The 23,291-nt window shown below is 46.1% G+C and overlaps 3 protein-coding genes and 1 pseudogene across 5 annotated transcripts in view; 3 read left to right on the top strand and 1 right to left on the bottom strand.

Annotated features, from left to right (window-relative positions):
- The window catches only part of LOC144168961 (uncharacterized), a 25,462-nt gene extending 6,299 nt beyond the window's left edge, over positions 1–19,163 (top strand). The window contains exons 2-10 of one of the 2 annotated variants that reach the window (XM_077697962.1): positions 2,534–2,651; positions 5,528–5,885; positions 5,962–6,334; positions 6,760–6,933; positions 7,489–7,675; positions 17,195–17,440; positions 17,527–17,698; positions 17,785–17,930; positions 18,753–19,163. In XM_077697962.1, the coding sequence (XP_077554088.1) occupies positions 5,584–5,885; positions 5,962–6,334; positions 6,760–6,933; positions 7,489–7,675; positions 17,195–17,440; positions 17,527–17,698; positions 17,785–17,930; positions 18,753–18,931 (1,779 nt within the window). In that variant the 5' untranslated portion in view covers positions 2,534–2,651; positions 5,528–5,583 and the 3' untranslated portion in view covers positions 18,932–19,163. Of the gene's footprint in view, positions 1–1,138; positions 2,652–5,527; positions 5,886–5,961; positions 6,335–6,759; positions 6,934–7,488; positions 7,676–17,194; positions 17,441–17,526; positions 17,699–17,784; positions 17,931–18,752 lie in introns of those variants that run through there. The other variant, XM_077697963.1, reaches the window with a different exon arrangement.
- LOC144168959 (uncharacterized) overlaps positions 1–23,291 on the top strand; it is a 143,684-nt gene that overhangs the window by 48,571 nt on the left and 71,822 nt on the right. The window lies entirely within an intron of this gene.
- On the top strand, positions 11,110–13,210 carry LOC144168960 (uncharacterized; annotated as a pseudogene).
- On the bottom strand, positions 16,266–23,291 carry LOC144168962 (P2X purinoceptor 7-like). The gene is made up of 4 exons (XM_077697964.1): positions 22,759–23,291; positions 21,848–22,063; positions 21,161–21,320; positions 16,266–17,297 (listed from the first exon to the last, which is right to left on the bottom strand). The coding sequence occupies exons 1-4, from the start codon at positions 23,022–23,024 to the stop codon at positions 17,280–17,282; spliced, it is 660 nt and encodes a 219-aa protein (XP_077554090.1). The 5' UTR covers positions 23,025–23,291; the 3' UTR covers positions 16,266–17,279.

Raw genomic sequence — 23,291 nt, 5'->3', positions numbered from 1 at the left:
GTGAAAGAATTTGATATATCGATAATTCGATATATAAAATAGGCCTATCTGAAGATTATCTGACAACTCCGCACATCACTGAGAGTTTTCTGAAGTCGTGGTAAACGGTAATTTACCGTCAAAGCACGGAAAATTCGAACCGCAGCATGATGACCACCGCACTTTAATTATCATTGAAATGTCTTTGAGCTTCGCTTGTTTTTTCTTCTGCATCGTAGAGTCCGCCAAATTGTCTTCAAGAGTACAAACACACACAAATGAGAAAATCAACGCTGTACACTGTGCCACAACAGAGGCGAATAACGCTGACGTAACCTCGGCTGCAGTAGGCGGTTGGGAACGTTGTCAGGCACTGCATGCCGTTATCTTCAGTATCCAAACCGAACACCTCCCCCATCTGGAGGCGTGCAACGAAGTCGCTTTGCACCCGACACGCTCTGGAATACCCGGGGTGGGTTGTGCTGCATTTGCCTTTACGTCAACGTTGATGGGTGCATCGCCCTCAAAACTACTGCGAGGAATTCCGAACGACTTTTCAACCAACATATTTTCAGCAGCCTGCACCCGACGAATTCCCGCCTTCGTTGCTCTGAAATAAATGCCTTGTACAAAACAAACACACAACGCCGCATCGGTTCCCCTGCACGAGCCACCAAACAGCTCAGTCACAGAAAAAGAGTGCCTCCGGTCAATTTCTTTTGCTCCTTTATGTCCTTTCGCCCCAACCACTATCCGCGTTCTAGCTATCATGGAGCTGCCCCTCGTGCTAGCGTGAAAACAGCTGTTGAAGGCCATCGAAGCGACATAATGCCGCAGACGCCGCCTCTGTCTCACCAAGCCAGGCAGCGCCTGCGATGAGTCAAAATTATCATCAACTCCACACCACCAGAGGACGCAAACTTTCAGGGGAGCCTTCAGCGCGGAATTTGATATATCGAATTTGCCCGTGATCAGGAGTTCGATACACGCGCACAACAGCCCTATACTTTTGCATGGGATTTTCAAGGGGATGTTTGCACTGTTCGATATAGACAATAATTCGATATATCCGTGTTCGATATATCCGTGTTCAACTGTAGTTGTTTTTCATCTTTCACCTCAAACTCTTTCACCTTAATTAGTCAATGTTAGAGTCCTTTCACAACAAGTCTGCCGGTTCCATCTCCTGAAGGAAGCTTAGTAGAAAGCGCGACATGTCTCTGCAAAGCATCCAATGTCCCCTTGGATAGACTAAATGTCCCCTTGGATAGACTATGTGGTCCAGAGTGTTGTGTGGGGCTGCCAACTTTCAAACTGCTGAGAGTATTGCCATCCGTTCGGCATCATGCTCTGGGCAACACAACGCATTCGCCGCTCCCTGAGGAACTCCAACTGCTGTCCTCAGCCCTTTCCTGTGAAACACTTCGAGGTGCTCATACTGGGATTCTGAAGGGGAGATCAGAGGCAACGTGTAAGGAATACAACTCAAAATCAGTCCTGAGTGCAGCTTAATCATTGACCCCAGGTGATTCCCCCACTTAGCTCCAGCAATCCTCCTCAAAATGCTCGCACAAGGAAGCAGAGCCAAAATAGTCATGTCCACTGCCCGTTACCAATAGTACAGTCTGCTGTCCAGGGTGACACCAAGGAACCACACGTGAGTGGCTTGACAGATACACAGGCTGCCCAATTTTAAAGTAACACGGGTGGACCGCCGCCACATCCTAGGGAAAAGAACAAAGCAGGACTTCTCAACCGAAAGCGTCAGTCTGACAGAAGACAGATATTTCTGCATGGTGTGAACGCTTCCTTGAGCCATCACTGCGAGTTGTTTATGTTGATATCCAGACAACCAGGTGCAAACATCATCAGCGTACACAGATACATGAGCTCGTTGTAAAACTTCTTTTAGTGCTCCAGGTAGTCCAGCCATGGCTGCATTGATAAGAATAAGGGACAAAACACTACGTGGGGTAACGCCATTGAGACACTTTTTTTGCTGAGCACACTCCCCAACCGTACTTGCATGTACTGGTCTGTGAGAAAACCGTGAATGAAGTGAAGTAGGTTTCCTTGCACCCCTATTGCATGTAGTCTGTCTACTGTTGGTGGTCTCAGGACGCAGTCGTAAGCTTTTGAAACGTCGAAAAACAGAGCTATAGTTGACAGTCCATGCGCTCGGTTATGTTCGAACTGGCTGATAAAATGTGGTCAATAAGTACATTACTTTCAGTAACATAAATTTTTCGTCAGTTGATTTTTCACAAATTTAGCTAAGCACAGGCTACAAACGTCACACAGAAGGAAAGTTGAAGTTCTTTATTCTAGTCAAGTACAATGGCTGAGGAGGCGGGAAAAAAAGCTGCTGTGCTCATGGCTTGACGGAGTACTGAGAGACATGAATTTTCAAGCAGCACATAGCAGCTACTATAACGTACATGCACACCCAAAAAATGCAGAATCTTTTGTATTACAATACGTCAACTAATGTCTTTCAGCCAATGATATTGTTGACGCAATCTAATAAATTTTTGGTCACCTTTTCATCCTTCAGGAGCAGGAGCGAGAACCAGTACAACCTGAACGAGATGTCTTGCCAGTGTCGGAAAAGGGAGCTACTGTCTCCACTCATAGCGTTGCAGTGCAAGCTTGCCCAGATGTGAGGAACATAGGTAAGATCACACACTTACCGTATAGTGCATAAGCAAGTGCACTGCTGCATTTTCTGCACCGTACATTCTAGGCTATATACTGCTATTTCAGCACCCTATCTTTGTCATTCCACAAGGACTAGGTCGTTCTTGTTTACATGTTCTGCACCAGTCCTTTTGATGCCATACATACCTGACCTTACTATAACCAGAAATTTGCACCCACTATTGCTCACTCAGTGTGTTTGGACACGGAACGAATAGTGTGGGCATTCTAAACTTCTACCTGTCCACTTTAGCATAACTTTGTGCCTCTTCAACCTTTTGGATCCCCATTAGATTGAAGTAATGAACTGTTTATAGAGAAACATAGCTTTCACAATGCAGAGTCTTTTTTTCGCAATTTTGGGTGCATTTTTAAAACAGAGCTACACTTTTTAAGAAAACAGTATAGCTGAATTTGTTGTCTTTGAGGACAAACATGGCCTGCAAAAAGATAACCTTACGAGGTGACTTGATGTAGACAAGTGTTTGACAAAATTAGGTCTGGTCCAGGGACATAACTGGGAGTGTAAAATTGTACCTAGTCGCTGACTAAGTCCTCAACAAGAAACCCATATGGGTTCCGAAGCATCAAACATTCTATTTTGCCTTGGTCAGTGACAGCAACTTCACACTTCCAAGGGTCACTTTATGAAAATTTTGTGCTTTTTTAGAATTATTTTCATTGCACGGGTGAACTTGCCCCAAACACCGAAAAGTATCAGCATGACCAAGGTGCTGCACTACCACATTCTCGTGCAGTGCTTTGGTTCTATTTTGCTTCTTTTCGCCTTTCCGCACCCTAAAAAAACTTGTTATGGTGACGTCATTAAGCAAAAAGTACGTTTAGGTCACTTAAAAAGCAGCTGCATCTTCGTAGAGTACTCGATCGCCTGCAAGAGCTTCCCAGGGACGCGGTTCTGCGTGCTTCGTCGCCGCTCGTCTTTCGGGCGTCGGCGACGGCAGCAACATATCACCCCTGTCACCTCCAAATGTGTCAGGCACAAATGAATTCTACTGTCACCTCGTTTAGACCTGATACTGGAACAGTGAGAGGTTGGCTTCATTTTGCAGCGTGGACAACGAATGCGGCTTCGTTTCGAATATATACGTCGCAGAAAAAAATGTTTCGGAGATGTGATTACCCAATCCCGGGCAATAACTTATGTCTTTTATAAGAATATAAACCATGCAAAAATGTTAAGTATATTCCTAGCCTGTGTGTGCGTCGTTAAATATTTGACCAAGGCAAGTTAATGAAACCACGGAAAAATACATGGTGTGCAAGTGCGGAAGAAACATGATAGCTTTAACAGAAATGAAAAAAAAAAAAAAAACAGTGCAGCTTCTGACATGCTAAAGACGTTCGTCGAAACTTGATCCAGGTTGGGTTCCCCAGACCAACTATATGCGAAATGCACTGCTATTTTGCGAGACATAGGTGGGGGGTAGGGGAGGGGGATGCTGTGTACAAATGCGGAGCGGAATCAAGCAATGAATGTTTTAGTAATCACACATACCAATCTCGCGTTCACTTTCCCTTTGTTTTTCGACTTTGAAGAACAGCTGATCGTACGGCGGACGCATTTTTGGAAGTATACAAGGTAGGCAGTATATGCAACAAGCAATGAAAGGTGTCGTTGGAAGAGTGTGGCATGTGATAAGGCCCTCTGATTTCAGTTTTTGCTTTATTCTGCAGGCTCTCTGTGTCGTATGACGATATTTCGAAGAAGCATTTAGCCGCAGGACTCGGATTATATTCTAAGCCCGCCTCCGATCTGCTCGCAGAGGATATATGTAGCAGATGAATGTTTGCGGGCGCTCACCTCACGACAAGACGACTCTGTCGTGTGCTGAGATCCCCGAGTATAATTATGCATTGTCCATCGCACTTTTGTTGAATATTCCCGAAATTAACACAGACTGGCTTGTAAATGCCCGAAATTAACACACACTGGCTTGTAAATGGTGGTGATCAATATCTGAGGTATAATATTGGCAAACATAACTGGCGTGCTGCCAGGTATTAGTGGTCCGCTGATTATCTAAGCGCACAAAACTGATTTACATCATAGTGTATATCCGTAGCATGAACATCTGAGGAACCAGTGGTTGCGGAGACACTGCTTGATTCAGGACAGTGTAACTACACTCGGCTCCATCATACGTCGGTTCCGCGACGCTGGCCTGTGACACACACCTGGCGCTTATACATACCGAATAGTATACCACACTAAGATTGCGACAGAAACATTTACACTCGTAAACACACCCCATTTGCGAACAGAGTGACTGCTCCACATAAACATGGATTTCAAACGCCCGCAAACGGTAAATCTCGGTCATGCGCACGTGCCGCAAAAGCAGCGGCGACAGCGGGGAGCGGGACGCGGACTCCCGCGGCTGCTTTCGAAACGGGCCGCTAGGGGGATTTCAGTGGCGCCCTTACAGGCCGCACTCAAGGCGTATACTGCTACAAGTTGTTCTCAGACCTCCAGCATTTTAATCAAAACTGTGTAAACCTTGCTGTGTTCTCTTGCATGAAATTTATGCTAATGAAACTATTACTGGGGTGCATTTGCGATTGCAAACTTTCAGCGTTTTTACATGCTTTTTTAAAAAAACTGGCCCGACATTTTTGCTGTTACTATTCAGACGGTGTCATTGGGCTATCCTGTCCTTGCCATAGCTTGCATTTTCCAGTACTATACGAGACAGCCGTAGTTCTACTTAAACCACTCTGCCTTGCACAACAGAATTCTCTGTTCCTTTGAATTGTATGACAAAGCTGCTTTTTTTTTCATTTCTCAGTTTGGAAAAACATATTAATTTGCTGCTGTGACCCTTCCATACAGGTAGCCAGGTGAACACGTACTTAAAGGATGTTCAGTCCAAGTCGGTGCAAGTGTGCATGGAGGACCTGCTCCTTTCATCAACGCCTGTCAAGCGGAAGCGACTGCTGTTGGGAGATGCCCCACCAGATCTACCAGTACTGCCATCTCCAGAAGTTTCGCCCGTACGCAGATGTCAAAGAGGAAGCAGCTACAGGGGGATGCAGTGGCAATCTGAAGAGGCTTCAGAACAATATACGCCTCCTCCTGTGCTCCTATCCCAACTATCTGGGGATGAGTCGCAAATGCAGAGTGCTCCAGACGACACAGGCAGCAGCTATCAAGAGGAAACTACACTGACACTGGATGACACTTTCGAAGGGTAATATGTCTTGTTATATCGAATTATTATTGTGATAACACTATTTTAGCTCACAACAAGGTGATGCTATTTGCAGGAGCATCGACATTGTCGAAGACGTCCCTCGACCAGACATGAAGTACATTGTCTTCGAAAGTTGTCTCCTTCTGCTGCTGCGTATCTGCGCCGTGTGTGCTGGCATTTGTGACGTTTCATTGAGCTACTTTGGGACCTGCATCACAGCGACTACCAGCTGCCGCCATAACCCTGGGCACAGGAGGAAGTGGTCGAGCCAGCCCTTTGTGGGAAGAAAGCCCAAAGGGAACATTGACCTTTCTGCGGCCATTCTGTTCACTGGACTGCACCCGACCCCAACTCTGAGGATGCTGCGTTCAATGAAAGTGCAAGTGTTTGAGGACAGGACCTTCTACAGCTACCAGAGGGCCTACCTACTGCCAGTAGTGCATGCCGTAAGTATAATAGCTCATCTTTGTCCAAACAAAATTTTTTTTCATTAGAACATACCTTCTTTCACTAGCACAGACCTTCTTACTCTTTCTGGCTATACATCACAATCACTAACCTGCATGTGCATGCTTTAGTTGATGCGTACTCTCAGGCACTGATTACAAAGTGTGAACCTTTTATGAAGTGGAAAATACTATGGCAGGCACCATGACTAGCCTGGGTATTGTTGACAGATGACTTCTACTCAAAAACACTGTTGCTCCTGCGCCAAGGAGACACGTATACATTACTTTTGTGTGCATCCGATTCATCTTGCACAAGTCCATAAAAACCAGGGGCAAAACCCACTGTGATGTCGCAGCAAAATTCAACAGAAAAAAAGCAATACAGTGAACTTGTGTTGCGATCTCTTTCATTGCTTTGACAGGTATGGACCCAGCACCAAGCTCTTTTACTTGCCAGCCTCCAAGGCAAAGTCACTGATTTGTGTGGCGACGGGCGCTGCGACTCCCCGGGATTTTCAGCTAAATTCCTCACATACAGCTTTCTGTCACAAAGTCTGGGAAAAATCATCCACACTGAGCAGGTGCAAGTTCGAGAGGTAAGTAGAAATCAAAGAACATTACAAGGTGCACATAACAAGCAGAAGGGGAAAGAGTGGCTCGTCCCCTTACTTGAGCAATCAGGGCAACTGTATGAAAATGCATTGCTTGCTGAAACGTTTTTTTTTTTAACTTTTGAGCCAGTCTGTGATTACTGCTGAGTCTATCAAGTTTTTTTTTTACTCTTGAGGAATAAGCCATTTCAGGTATTGTAAATGCATTTAGCCAGCATTACAGCCAAACATACCTTCCTACCTACCTACCTGCATGAAAGGTACAAATGTCAGTGACAGCAGCCTCAATTCTTTTTCCTAATTTTTTTTTTCTAATTTCTTTTTCCATTTTTACCCACACGTGTGTTTATGAAAATCTAAGCAGTTTTTTTTCCATTGTCTGCAGGTCGGCTGATATGCATTTGCAACCGTTTGATTAAGACATTCGAAGCGCTGTTGTGAAAGAATTTTTCAGATAGATATAAATAATATCAAGTTCTTAAAGAACCTCGCATTTGCGAATACCTACTGAAGTGAAGTCAAAGTGAAACTTGTTTCCAGAACACTCGAGTGCAGGCAAGTACTAACATGGAAAAGGAGGCTCTCATCAGAGGACTGGCATTCCTGGAGGAGAAGGCAATTACGATTGGGGCATTCGTAACTGACAGACATCCAGGGATAAGAGCCTACTTGCGGGACCACTGCCCAGGAATCCAACATTATTTCGACATCTGGCATGTGGCTAAAGGTACAGTTATTAGTTTTTCTCAGATATTCTGTTTGTTTGTTGCTGTCCTGGTTCCAGTACTGTTAAGACTCGGCCAATATATTTTGCTGTCAGTAATTCTGGTATGATTGTGGCGGCTGAGGTGCAAGTTGTCTGCCAAACTTGCACTGCTACCAGTTTTAAAGTGATTGTGTATTTATCAGAGTTGCACCTGTGATATGACATCTGCCCTACTGTGTGCTGCAGAATAATTTAAACTGCGCGCACTTTTTCCATGTTCCGAAATCTAATAAACATTGGTGTTTTTTTTTAGCTTTCAAAAGCAGCCACAGCAGTCCGAACCAAACCTATCGGCACCGAGTGCACTGAGTTGCACTGAGTGGTACAACATTACAGCTACAGAGCATGAAATATTCAGCCGTGATTTTCAGCCCAGTCATTCTGTCAGGAACGGAGACTTGGAATTACTGGATGTGAGAATGAATTACTAGGTATACAGTAATCCTTTGTTAACTCAAACTTGGATATCTTGAAGTATTGGTTACGTCGATGAAACTTTTTCTCGCCTATCATAGGCATCATAAATTAGCTCCCCTTTATCTTGAAACGCTTTTTTGGGGGACCACTAATATCTTGAAATGTTGACAAAGATGATACAATGCAAAGTCAGCTGTACAGACAGCTGATAAGGTCTCCGTTTTAACGCCAAGCTCCCAGTATCTGCCAAACGCGGTCGTGAACGGCAAATTTATTTGGAGCGCACGCTGTGCGAGGCTGATGTCCCTGTTACTGGAATGCTGTCCAATGCCTGCATTGTTGAGATAGCTGTGGACGACGCAGCTGATTGTGCAGACGATGAGGAGCAGTCAGCAGTGCCTACAACGGCAGAAACAAGAAAAATGCTGCGCCTGCTTAGCAGCAAGGTAGAATGTGGCATCGGTGATTTACAATCGATGCGGTGCATTGAGCAGCTTGTGAACGTTTTTTTGTATATATTACTATTTCTTGCATTTCTGTATCCCCGTTCAAATTTTGCGGCATAGTATTGGGGTAAGCTTGCAGATTAAACACGGATTGGAAGCATTTTTCTCATAACTACTTTGCTCAGTCTTTTTTATTTTAGATTGTAGCTCAGGCTGGGGCAAGTTACAATACTTTCTAAACAGCAGAGTTTTTGTTGATCAAAGACTGAAGTTCCCTGTTGAGCCAAGGTTTCTCAGTGCGGCGCTTGGCTGAGATAATGCGTGAAGGAATAACGTTTGTGCCAGGGACAGAATCTTTTTTTAAAGAAATTCCACTGTTTGTTCATGCCAAGAGATAAACTATGCGAGCTGTAATTGCCTTTTTTATAAGAGAACACTTTGTGTGGCTCTGTAAGCTGGTGGTTCTTGACAGCGCAGGTTACGTTAGCAGTAATGTCATTATCACTGGTACTGGGAATTGTGAGCACAGACGATACAAGGTCAGGGTCATTGCAAAAGAATAAATCGATCAAAGTTGTGCTGCTAGCACCGATTTGAGTGGGCATTTTTATGAGTTGGGATAACGAATGCGCATTGATCATTTCATGAAAGGCTGAGTACAAGAGAGATGTATTGTGCAGTATCGGCGTGGTGGACTGCTATTCTGCATCGGGCAAATTAAAGTCTCCACCCAGAATTCCATAACTCATTTGCAAACTTAATAATGTGTTACTCAGCTGGAATAGAGGCTGAGGAATTCGTAACCCAAGTGGTCTGTAAAAGGTGCTCACGGCAACAGAGACACCATTTTTCAGCAATATCTTGCACCAGACAGTTTCGCACGATTTTGTCTCGATGTACACAGCTTGGCTTAATAAGCTATCGTGAACGAGGATGAACACGCCACCACCATGGGAATTGCAACCCCTCCTGTACAGAGAATATTTAAAAGGGAACATTTCGCCGTCATTTATGCTGCTGTCAAGCCAGGATTCCGTTCCAATAACTATTAGCAGCTCCAAAATTTCAGGCAGCAAGCTGAATTCGGCCAGTCCATCTGATCCCCCTCAAGAAAGCAGGCTTGTCAAGCAGCCTCGCAGTAAGCTTCCCTTTTCAAGTTATGACCTTTGTCACTGGGCAGAGGCAGCACAGTTACTGTTATCTATTTGCTAGGCCAGTCAGCCCATGTGTGCACCGGCATCAAGGTTGTGTGAGGGAGGGAGTTCAGGCAGAGGCTGGATGAATTTCAACAAACATAGCATTTGTTGTTTCTCTTTAGGACGAGCGAGGAAAAGAAAAACCGATAGAAACAGAACAGCAGTACCTAAGCTCACAAAACAAACATTGGCCCTAGTATGTTTGGCAAACCGAGAATGAGGCACGTAATAAGGAAAAGAAACAAACACATACGTCTGAGGCTACATGCACCACTGAACGTCACACACACAAAATAAAACCTGCAATGAACTATCAAAAGGTGTAAACTTGTAGCTCCCACTGCAACATGGATTCACTGTCTACCATTTTGGCACAAGGCACTGTGAACACATGCATGAGTGGACCCACAGAGGAACCACGAAAGCACCTTTGTCAGCAGCACTGCACAACTCAACACCCCGCTGTTAAAGGGACACTGAAGTGATTTGTAAACATTGTGGGATTACTAGTGCAAATTGTAGTCCGGAGTCCATAGGCCATGCTTCGACCACTCTGAGTACGTCTACGCAAATTTATTTAGTAAAAAAGTTAATTCGAGAATGCTGTCCTCCTCTCTGCATCCTCACCCATTTTCTGCAGCGTTTTCATGTGACATCAGGAGGAAATGACTTGGCGTGACTGCACTACTCCACGGCTTTCCGCCCAGCTATTAGTCTGCCGGCAGCTGATGGGCTGTCGCAATTCGTTCGCTCAGTTGAAACTAAGCCAGGACACGTTTGTGAATAGAAGAATGTGCCTGTCTTTAGTTTGTTAGTTTGTACACTGTATCAAGCTCCAAGTCCAGGTCGGGCACACAAGCGGTGCACAAGCACACGTATGCGACGCTTTGCTGACTGGTACGCTAGTAGGGAAATCTAAGGCCACTTGAAGGCGGGAGAAGAGTCAGCGAAGTCAATTTAGGTGCTAAGGAAATAAAATCAGCTGAAACTTTTACCCTGCAGCGTAAAACTAGGAAGCAGGAAGCACTTTTTTTGCGGTGGGTGAAAAAGCACAGCGGTCAGCAGCACGACCACAGATCGGTAAACGCTTTTTCTGTTTAAGAAATGCAATTGCCAGACAGGAGATATTGTGGAAATTTGGGGGGCGCTTACTGCACGAGCACTATACAACAAATAGTCACCTAAGCTGCTTAAAATGCTAAAAGTAAACAAAAGTGTGAAGTGGTTATACATTATATACCTCATATTTACACCCCCCGCAACGCTGGCTCCTGTCCGAATGGTCTGGAGTGCTGTTGCAATTCGCAAGTTCGAATCCCCGAGGGTACTTTTTTTTTTTTTTGCAAGTTGAATTTTTTGTTTTGGGCCGATGTTTTTTATGCTGAGTTCACCATTTTTGTGCCGTAACGTTCACTGCTCCACGAACAATTCGCAGAATGTGCCGTCCTGGGAGGATTATCAATTACATCAAAAATTTCCTCACGGGCAGGACCGCCGAGTTACGAGCAGGCGACCTTCAAACGCAAGAGAAGCAGCTCAGCAGCACTGGCACGCCACAAGGGCCTGTCATTTCACCGATGCTTTTCAACTTAGTAATGATCAGAGTGGCCGAGAGGCTCGCGAGCATCGAAGACGCCAGGCGTACAATCTACGCGGACGACATAACGGTGTGGGTGGTAGGTGGCAGCGACGCCCACATCGAGTCCACACTATAAGTGGCGGTCGATGCAATTGAAGATGAACTTGAAGGCACCAGACTGTGGTGCTCGCCGAGCAAATCGGAACTCCTGGTATATCCTCCCGTCAGGAAACGCAAACCCAAGATCAGCCCAAGAGAATGCGAGGAGATCAATATCACAACTAGATGAAGCAACGTAATCCCAAAGGTCAGCAAGATCAGAATACTAGGCAGGGTAATAGAAACGCATGGAAGAAACGGCGACACCATTGCCTGGCTCATGGCGAAAGCAGCAAACGCAATGCAACTACTCAAACGAGTAAAATCCAAAAGAAGTCGCATGAGGGAGGAGAGCCTAATCAGGCTCGTCCACTTGTTTGTCATAAGCCACGTCACGTACGTAGCCGCCTACCAGAAGTGGTTGCAGTACGAGCGTGACAAGATAAACATTCTAATCTGCAGAGTGTACAAGACAGCACTGGGGCTGTACGAAACAACGAGCACCACCCGTCTCCTGCAACTGGGAATACACAACACGCTCGAGGAAATAGCGGAGGGGCACAACGTGCCGCCCAGCTTGAGCAGCTGTCCACAACCAGGACCGGGAGGCAGATACTGGAGGACCTAGGAATAGGATACCCAAACAGAATAGAAACGAAACTCCCCGTTCCCGACGAGATCCGGCGCAACATCCGGGTGGACCCAATACCCAAGAACGTCAACCCCGAGCACAACAAAGGAAGAAGGAGAGCGAGGACCAAGGCCCTGATCGACCTGCATGCCAACGACAGGCTCGCACGCTACGTGGACGTGGCCGAGTACACCAATCTGGAGAACGGCTTCACGGTAGCCGTCATTGACACGACCGGTGTCTTGCGGACAGCCGCTAGCGTGAGATGCACCAAGTCTGAACAAGCAGAAGAGGTGGCCATCGCACTGGCCATCTGGGACCACGACTGTCACACGGTGTTGTGTGACTCAAGGCAGGCAGTAAGAAATTACACCAAGGGCATGGTAGCAAAGGAAGCGGCACGCATACTGCACACGGTTACCGAAAAATGCAGAGAAGTTAGAATCAAGTGGTTCCCGGCACACGCAGGCAACGCGTCGGATTGCAACGACAACCACGACAAGACGGCACATGCCGAGGCACGAGCACTCAAGGACCGCACCTCGCTAGACCTTCCGACGTGGTTCAACACGAAAGACCGTATGACTGAGTACAGCGAAATAACGAAGGCTTTCTGCTTGGCTCGCAGAACTCTCCCGCCCCCGTGCCGGGGTTGAGTCGAGAACAAGTCGTTTTATTTAGACAGCTCCAGACCGGCTCGCTACCCAGCCCGTCACTGATGCACCGCATGTACCCCGAGATGCACCCGACCGACATGTGGAAAGTGTGCCGAGGCTCGACGGCAAGCTTCACGCACATCCTGTGGGATTGCACCAAGCACCCGGAAGAAGCCAAGTCAGGAAGGATCCCACTGCTACTGGAAGCAGCCGCAGGGAGCGAAAACCAGAAAGATCAGCACTGCAGGCCGTCCAGCAGGTCATTGAGGCACTAGCAAGGCAGAGGCCTGGTGAGCCTGCAACAGCGAGCAAGGACCCAGTCCGCACGGCAGGCGCCCCGAAGACAATGTAGGCCCCGTCGGAGCCCACGAGCGCTCACTGCAGGCATAAATAAAGGTTTTCCAATCCAATCCAATCCAATCTTTGGCATTTTACACCTGACAACACGGCAGAAGCATGGTATGGCGATTATTGAAATATTGAGAATGCCCACCCAACAATAACGTCGGATGTCAAGCATGTTGTTTTACAGAACCGAAACCGAAAATTGTTGGAATGATAATCTTTGACATCGTCCAATCACGGTGCACCTCCTCCCGACGTCACAGTTGGTGCGGCCGCCACAGACCGCGCATGGTAGTTTTTCTCCTTTCGGGCTTTATGAAATAATTACCGACTTATCAACCAGATAAACGATGAGAAGTGTGGTAATTTGAGCCAGTATATGCAGTGCAAGCAAAAACGGCAGCTTGACAAAGTAACTTCAGTGTCTCTTTAAGAACGACACCACGCTGAAAGTCCACAAACACTGTCACTGTTACCTTTGTATGCACAGGCTGTACCAATCTTTTCATCATGCCAACTCATGATAAGACATTAGCCAGAAGCGGGGAACAGCACAACAGACGTCTTGCTCCCAAGAAACACGAAATCAGTGCCCTTCCACTCTGCGAAGAAGGATAACCCGCAAACTGGGCACAGAGCAAGGAGTGCACGAAACAAAGCATGTTTGTGATTTTAGACTAACCAGACTTCCTAGGTAATTAGCATAATGAAACCTGGAGGGACTACATTTTTATTCCAGGGGACAAACATTGAGCTGTCAATTTTCCCTCCGGCATCGTAGGCACCTTTCTGTCTGTATAACACACCGACCCAAACTTCTCAACCACGAAGGGCAGCAGTAGGGTCACGTCGGGCTGTTAGACGCCCACATTCAAATTTGCCCTCAACAGAACAGCTATGATAAAGGCAGGCACGTAAAGCCTGCCAGCACATGCATGCCCCCCCCCTTCCCCCAAATGCACACATAAAAATGGCAGAGGGGAGATAGACATTGCTCGCAGCGGGCAGTACAGTCAAACCCGGTTATATCGAACTCGCAAAAAAACGCCCGCGAGTTCGATATATGGCATAATTCGATGTATGCATGCTGAAGAATTGGACAGCATAAAAGCACCTACCGTTTATGAAAGCACTTTATTAATGAAACAAACTCACTTCCGCACGAAGTAGTCATGAATTTTCTTCTGTTTAAGCAGCTTCGCTGCGTGCGAAGCTGGCAGCGAAGCGCGTCGTCGAAGGGCGTCGTCGAAGGGCGTCGTCGACTGCGAAGCGCGTCGTCGCGAAGCCGCGGCGACGACGGACTTCTTCTCACCACGTTCCACTCTGTTTATAATTTCCAGCTTCACGGCGAAAGGCAGGTTCTGTCGCTTCGCGCTAGCCATCACGGCTACACAGTACAAGTCCAACACATGCCGACAATTCGAACACTCCGAATGCAAAAACAGCAAAAAGACAAACGCGCGCTTCTCCAGCGACCAGAGAACTGGAGTGGCAACAACTGGTGATTGGCTGTCTTAGCAAATGGGGCGGGAGGGCCAGGATCTTTTTTATTTTGGGGGTCGACGGCGGCTTCCCGACGTGGAAACAGCCCGAGAGAGAGAGGAAGAAAGAGCGAGGTGAAGGAGCTGCACAGGAACTGCCGGGCTAAACCACTTTTCGAGGGGGTGTCGGCGGGTTTCTCCTCTTCCGCGAGGGAAAGCCAACTTGGGGAGGGGGGGGGGGGGGGGGGGCACTTTACGCCGCTGGCGTTCGATATATCGGTAGTTGCTGCTATTTCTGTTCGATGTAAGCGTAATTTTTGCTATACATTCTCATAGAATACATTCCGTGCGCAGAAATAGTTCGATATAGAGGATAATTCGATGTAAACGGGTTCGATATAGTCGGGTTTGACTGTATACACAATTCAGGAAAGAGGCAGCAGCGGTGGTGTAGAGGAGCATAGAATGAAACTAACCATATGTCCTCCGTAGATGTCCATGCTTCACTGCGCAACGCACAATGCAGGAAAACCAGCTTATGAAGACCAAGCTTACACAAATTTTTTTTTTCAAGGAACACTGAAGTGATTTGTTAATATTGCGGGATTTGGAGCACAAATTGTAGTCTGCAGTGTCTCGGCCATGTTTCAAACACTCTTGCTGCGTTTACAAGACCTTATACAGAAGAAAAATCAATTTAAAGATGCTGTACTCCTCTCTGCATCCTCCTTGCTGATTTCCTATGACATTTTGTATTACGTTCAAACGAATGGCTTGGTTTGACTGCGCTACTGCACGGCTCGCCAACCCTCCAACAGAAACAGCCAGCCCAGCATTTAGTCAGCTTGCCGCCAGCGGGTTATCGCAATTCGTTCGCTCAGTTGAAACTTAGCCGTGACACGATTTCTGCCAGGAAGAATGTGCCGTTAGTTTGTTAGTTTGCAGACTGTGTCATGCTCCAAGTCCAAGTAGCTCCACACAATCGCACATGCGACAATTCACTGTTTGGTATGCTAGTAGAAAAATCTACGGCCAACTGAAGTTGGGAGAAGAGTCAGCGAAGTTAATATTGATACTAAGGAATTAAAATCACTTGAAACCTTTCTCATACAGCGTAAAACCAAAGTGCAGAAAGCACTTTTTGTGCTGGGTGAACTACCACAGTGGTCAGCAGCACGACCACACATCTGAGAACGCTCTTCTGCCTAAGGAATGCAGTCGCTAAAGACGAGATATTTGTGCGAATTTGGAGGACGCTTCCGGCACAAGTGCTATTTAAGAAATGGGTATCTAAGCTACTTGGAATGCTAAAAATAAATAAAAATGTAGACAAGCTATACAATACATACTTTATATTTCCATCCCTGATAGTGCTTTGAAGCCTTAGGATCCTTGTTTTGCAGTTCGCAAGTTCGAATCCCAGATGGTGCATGTGTTTTTTTTTTTTCCTTTTTTTGATGTTAATTTATTTGTTTTTGGACAATGTTTTCTATACTGAATAGACCATATTTGCGCTTTGACGTTCATCGCTCCACGAGCGAGTTCACCAACTGAGCAGTTCACGAGCGATTCAGCTGACACTGGGACTGGTGCAAATACTCCTCTTACGATATAGGCACGAGCCAGGGAAGCTCCAAAGGTGGGGAAAAATACACCGCGTTTGAGCGTCTCTGGTGAAGCGGAGGGCATTCATCCAATGCGTTTGCCTTTGCCAATGATGGTGCTGGCAAGTTTATTTGATGCATTTTACAGCCGACAACATAGCTGTAAGCAAACAAACAAGTAAGAGGCATTCCTCCTCCTCCTTCTCCTCATCATCATGGCAACTCATGATAAGACAACAGCCGTAAATGGGAAACAGCACAACAACAGGCATCCCGTTCCCAAGAAAAAAAAACTTGGCCATTTTTGTGCCACGACCTCACTGACACGCCTGCACATGAAGCACCACAGAAAAGTATACAGAAGACAAAGTATGAGAAATGTCGACAACCAGTCGAATTCAGGTTGTGTTTAGCCACAATAATCGCTACCAACTGCTCATGGAGCCTACTCTTAGAGAAGGCATGCATTTACGGTCATACACAGTGTTCAAAACTTTCATACTACATAAGATTGTAACCCTCCAGGCACAGCTTGCATAAAACAAAGGCATGCTAATGGACGCCAAGCGTGCTAACTCTGAGACAAGGACTATCGACTGCCCAAACAGCTTTACACAACAAATCTCTATAAACAGGTCACATAGACGTCCCTGATTTGCACAATCAAACAAAGAGAGCAAATTTCAAAAGCTTAACTCTGAGCTCAAACCAACAGGATACGGGCTTAGGTACTCCCCTGGGTACAGCTTACACAGAGGAATATTAGTGGATCCTAATTACACAAACTTTAAAAATAGTGCTATCTACTCTAGCAAAGCATCTTAAAACAAATGTCAAGTAAACAGATGTAACCAGCAAATTAGGATGAAACACGCGAATGTTTCACTGGACAGTTTGCTTGTGCATTTAGGCTGGAGTAGGCAGTTGTGATGGCCTGGAGGTAGTGATGCCGCTCTTGAAGAATTCACTCAAAGCCATGAACTTCAAATGGAGGAGAGTGCCTTTACCCTCTGTATTGCTTCACAGGTGTGCAGAAGAAGCTGAGAGCCGCAGCCAAGAATGCGACATGCCAGGAGCTGAGTCAGTGGGTGCAGCCGATCAGCAACCATCTCTACGCCTGTGCCAGTGCCTGCGCAGACAATGCAGACTTTGCTGTGGCCATGTGGAAGAGCGCGGCAAACCATGCATGCAACGTTCACCACGGCCACAGCTCCACCCTCTACACTCGATGCCTGCACAAGCCATCTGGACCCCGCGCATGGCTGACTGCCGGTAAGGCATTGGTGCTTATAGATTACCACACCTCCAACTGGGTGTTTCGTTCAACTGTATTTCTTTTCACTGGTGGTTTTCCCTAGGTTCTCCTCCACACAGAAGATTGGAGGGAATCATCAATGCGCACTACCTGCTCCGGGACATCAGGCAGCTATCACCAAAAGTTCAAACTTTCAGCATCGAAAGCTTTCACAGTGTGCTCAACGGCTTTGCTACTAAGTCAGTGGCATTCACTTACGAAGGAATGAAGGCTCGGTAAGGAACAACATCATGTTGGTGACCCGGAACACCACTGCGCTCTAATCCCCACCTGTACACTGAGTGTTCCCAACTACTTACAGAACGTTGATAGCAGTGCTGCACTTCAATGAAAATACGAAAAGACCTCAAGCGGTGACCGCTGAAGGGGAAGGGAAGCTACATGTCAAAACCCCAAAAGGACGAGGAGCAACAGTGGCAACCGAAGTGAAAACAGATCCGACATTTGGTAAGTTTTTGTAAGGCAGTTGTTATAATAGCACAGTAAGATGCACGTTACACAGTGCAGTTACATTGTACGCTCTAAGGCGACTGCGCATACTTTTCACTGCAAGGAGGAAATAAGTTCATGAAGTTTTCAGAACCCGGTTTTTACTTTAGACGGATGGGGCTGGCCTGAGGGGCTGAGCAGGGAAGTGTTTGATTTTATGTAAGTCATGAGGGCACATTATAGTAATATTTAGTATTAAAAAAAAACAGCATTACAAAAACCACTGTCTTGGGTTTCTACTCCTCCCACATCAATTCATTCTCATTTCTGGCCATCTTTCTAGATGTCACATAGCTGAAGCATCAGGGATTGTCAAAATTGACATAGTCAAGGGAATTTTTTAATCCAGCTTTCCTAGCTTCAGGTATCTTGAAAGCTGCAATGTGCGTGTGCAACGAAAGAAACTTGACAGGCTGCTTATAGTTAGATATACTGACGACCGATTTCGATGCATATGCACAAAGGACATAAGGCTTCGGACAAGGTTTTTGTAGTGTTGGACGTAAGCAATTGAAATAAATAGAAATAAATAAAATTTTATTAATTTGACTTATTTCCTTTTATCAATTTGAGTTATTTCCCTCGGTATGTTTTCACGAAAACACATGCAGAACCAAATGGCTAATCAACAATGAAGCAGTAATTGTTACAAACAGCTTGCATATTGTATCCGTACACCGACTTTCCCAACAATATGGAGCTGCTTGCTTTTAGCCTAGGAGTCATTGCTAATCACAATAAAGTGGGCGTTTGTTCATCAATGTTTCCCTTCGCTTTCAGGGTATGTGTGTGAACTGCAGTCAGGAGTGTTGGAGCGTTGCGAAGCCCTACCATCCTTCAAGGAAGCCCTTGCCCAAGTGGAGCCACCAATGCCGCCGTCTTTTGCTCCCAGCGCAGAAGAACGGCTACCAACAAAGCTCATTGCAGCACAGCAGCGCATACGCTTCCAGAAAGACTAGTCAGCTTTTGTTTGACAACAAAAAATGGCCTGTCAGCAGGACACTTGTTTGATCTCAGCTGCAGTGGCCGTTTTTGTGATAGCTGTCAAAACTGCAAACACAAGTGAGCTATTTTGGAGCACATTAAATATTTCCACGTTGTTCCAGCACACCCCATTGCCCATCTGTAGGCTTGGCGTGTAGAATACACAAAATTTTTGATTTTTTGTCAGTTTGCTTACAAACAATAAAGCCAGCATTTCTGTCTATTTCTCTTCCATTTATTGTGATGTGAAATAGCACATAACAAAGTGAGCAGCGCTAGCAACACTTGAGTGCTTCCACAGCAGCCCCATGGAGTGTTATTTAGATGTAGAAAATAACCATGCAGCTGGCAAGACTGGGGGCTGGCTGCGATATGTGCATTCGTGTGGGTGTGTATTTACATAAACATCTTCACATGCATATGTATACAAGCTGGCCATAAGTAGGGGCAATACCTCTCTCATTCAGCCACACATCTTTTTAGTTATTGAACACCAAGGCAAGGCATCTGATTGAAAACTATACTGAAACAATGCCTACTACCAGAAGTGAAGCTTCCACTCCAGCTTCAAAACAAACGCTTTGAGAAGCTCTACCAACCCAGTGCGTGCATTTGCAGTTTTATGGGACACATCACAGTGCGTAATTAAGCATGGCAGATGATACCTGTTTCCGCACTGTTCAGATTTTCAACACTATCAGTAAATTGCTCATCCTGTAAGCAGTAGCAGTATCAGTATTCATGGCACTGCAATCTATTAATTCAGGCCCATTTGTTTTTTACACGTTATTTCTTTTATTTTGCAATCTGCCACTTAGTCGTGTGCCCGTTTGTGATGTGCCAGTGGATGACTAGTTGTAGGTCATGGGGGGTGCACTCAGGTCTAACTTAGCAAATCACCATGCTGATGCAGATGAGCGTCCAAACACCGGGTGTCAGAACGAAACGAAAACCGGAACCGCAAAATGAAAAAAAAAAACGATATTTTTGGCAAGAACGAGAACGAAAATGAAACGCTATTTACTATTTCGTTCAGGGGCAAAACTGAAGACTTTTGTTTTTGGTCTGAGCGGCAAATTCAGGTATTCCAGGATTCACTTTTAATTTCCTGGCTTACGGCACTGATGTTGGTTCTTTGATATCTGTTTTTATACAATCCGTTTTAAGGTTAACCACAGGAGTTTTAAAGTGTTCTATTAGACGAAGCATCTTTAACTTGTAACGATAATATCACAACTATATGATTTAGTAACTGCACAGACAGATTTTGATTTGCCTCAAATTTATTCATAAGAATTTTTGTGTTCGGGTCCAGACCAAGGCAGCGTACTCAAGAATGGAGCGCAAGCGCGCATCACACTGGTTCTCTAAAAACTTGGAGTGTTTACATCTAACATGGGGCAACCCAGAACAAATAATGTTCGAGGATTTTTCATCTGCAACAGCCTCGCAATGAAACCTGGGTTGAGGACTGTCACCACTTAGTTTCTAAGGCCCAGGATAGAAACTTCGAGCGTCATTTACAGCTCGGTCATCAAATCCTTGGATTTTTTGTGTGTAGTTGAGCTATTTAACAGAAGTATTTACAACAAATTAATACGCATCACTTAACCTTTTTAGCATCATTTCATATTTCTGAATGATTTTTAACGTGATTTCATAAATCTCAATTTTTCTTGTGCACACGAACTGTTATGAACTGTAACGAGCCATTATTTTCTTGTTCCAGAGCTGAACTGAAACAGGACTTCTAGTTGTGGAATAAAAGAGAAACGTAAACCAAAACATGTCGTTCTGACACCCTGCCCAAATGTACAATATTTCTGGAACCAGATGGACAATAGTAATGCCACCATAAGCCTTTGGCAGGCTTCTTTCAATTTACAGTTAACGTAGTAGATATTGCAGTGTGCTCACTACGTGCATGCCAACCTGTACATGTGTGCATGCATGCAAACATATACACGCGTGCGTGCATGCATCAATGAATATGTATGTGGTTAGATTAATACATTTGTTTCTTGAGTTCCTTGTAACAAAAAAAAAAACAAAAAAAAAACAAAGCAATATCTTTTCTTGAACTTCACGAAGTGCAGGATTGAATTCTGCAGAGCTGTGGAAAGAGGTTACACTCACTCACACACGCAAACATGCACGCACACTAAAACTTCCTTTTCTTCTTAATATAAACATTATTTTCCTACCTGCTCGTATTCTGGATATCTGAATCCAGTGGGTGTTTCCGTGGGGAAGGTATGCCTAATCTTTGCCACTACGCATGAGGGCAAGACAAGGCGGTTACCTTCCCCGAGCCATCCCCACAGCCACCGCACAAACTGCCGGTAAGCCGTGTACCGGTACCTCCTGCAGCGAGTGTGCATGCATTTGGGGTCAACTTTGGCCAAATGAGCAACTTAGTGAGTGGAGAAAAGGCACCTGCACACTGCAAGCAGTGCACAAGAGGGTGGAGCTGCTAGCTAAATAACAATCTGCACCTACACTGCTTAGACACGTGTTCTTGCATGCAGTCTACCACATTGTCTCAGAAGGTGCGCCACAGCAGGGTTACTGTCCAAGAGTACAATATTAAAGGGCATTAACAGTTCAATTTTTCTGTCAGAGCAGATCCAACATTACAGGGGAGTTCTTGGTTCAAACCAGATACGGCATAAGAGCATATATGGCATAATGGTCCTCTCTTTTTTTTCAACTAAAGGTGAACACAGTTTGTGCCACGCATACAGCCCCAGAAAAAACGGCTGTGTCAGTACTTTCTAAATGCGAAAACACGAATGGGGGATAAAGAAAGAGACTGCATGCATAGATAGCAGCATCGGCACTGCTGCTCACGTTTTGCAAATTGAACCAATAAATTAATGAGGCCAAGTTACTTGTGGATGTCGTCGCTCATGGGGTATCCCCTGGCCCGGAGTTCGAAATAGGCCACCCGCAGGACTGCAGTGTTTAAGCACACAGTTCGGAAATCCGCGTGCTCCATAATGCAGCCTGCGGGTGAAAGCGTCGTCACCACATGGCCCAGTTCACGGCAGCACAAGCACTCGCGCTCCTCGAAGTTGGCGAGAACGGTGCAGTGGCCGCACTGGCACCTGGAAAAAAAAAAAAAAAATCACCTGGCGCCTCGTTGTGTTGGAGGAAAAGTAGGCAAGAGGTGAGCGCGCAGGAGGTGTAGTTAAGCAGATGAGAATTTACAAAGCGCAGTGGGGAGAAAACAGTTTGCAACGGCAGGAAACGGTGAGAAAGTTCGGGCCGCGCGCCAGCGAGCGAGTACGGCAGCCGCGCGCCAGCGACGACGCTGTTGCCGAGCTTCACGACAACGGCACGCATATGACGACGCTCGTGTGTTCTCGTAGAGTTCATAGAGGCATAGCATTCACATACGTGGAAATTGAAGGTGAAATGCGCGTATGTGGCCTCGCAGGGAATTAACATAGTCTCTGGTCTCGGGGTAAGGGAGGGGGGATTTCACAACTCCTACGAGGCGCCTGCCGCACCTACATTGTTTACGTCTTGAAGAACCAAACAGGCTCGCAGCTCGATCAACGCAATGTATCACCTCCACTCTTCCCCGTATTTTCCTGTGTTTTCTAACAAGTGTGGGTGTGACGTCAAGTTTATTGGCCGCGTCTCGCTCGGTTTCAACTCAAAACATTGGGCTCGGGTAGTCGGTGCCGTGCGCGCGCTGCAAAGCCTGCGCAAACCAAAGCAACAAGCTCCGCCGCTACTTGTCGCCCACCGTTTAAACGAGGTTGTGCGTACCGCATAATGACAGAAGTAGACTTACCAATCCGTGCTCTGCCGGCGTGATGGGATCGCCGCTGGCGCGTCGTCGGCGACAGCCAGCTGCGGGCTGCTTCCCGCCGGAGACCTTTCCGGACTCGTAGCTGGAGGGTCATCTTCGTAAGGCCTCAGGCCCATCCTCCGCCAGCGCAGCAATGTTCGGCGCTCAAGTTCGCTAAAATTGCTGAATTCCAGCCCGAATTCTTTGGCAATGTCTTCGTTGTCTGTCTCCGTGGACGAAGAGGCACCACAACTGTCGGACGACGCCATATTTACGAGCGGACGGAGCAGACGCCGAAGACGCGCAGTGAATCCAAAGCCGTGCAGCCAATTGCCAGCTCAGCCCCTCCTGACGTCACACAAAAACGCCACAGAAAATGGGCGAGCGTAAAGAGAGGAGGACAGCATTTTCCAATTAATTTTTCTACTAAATAAAATCGCGTAAACGCGCTCAGAGTGGTCGAAACATGGCCTGGGGACTCCGGACTACAATTTGCGCTAGTAATCCCGCAATGTTTACATAACACTTCAGTGTCC

Source organism: Haemaphysalis longicornis, unplaced genomic scaffold (assembly GCF_048455015.1).
Source record: "Haemaphysalis longicornis isolate Haplotype H1 unplaced genomic scaffold, Haemaphysalis longicornis Haplotype H1 scaffold_2, whole genome shotgun sequence".
NCBI classification, from domain to species: Eukaryota; Metazoa; Arthropoda; class Arachnida; order Ixodida; family Ixodidae; genus Haemaphysalis; species Haemaphysalis longicornis.
This window is presented reverse-complemented; position numbering and strand designations above follow the sequence as displayed.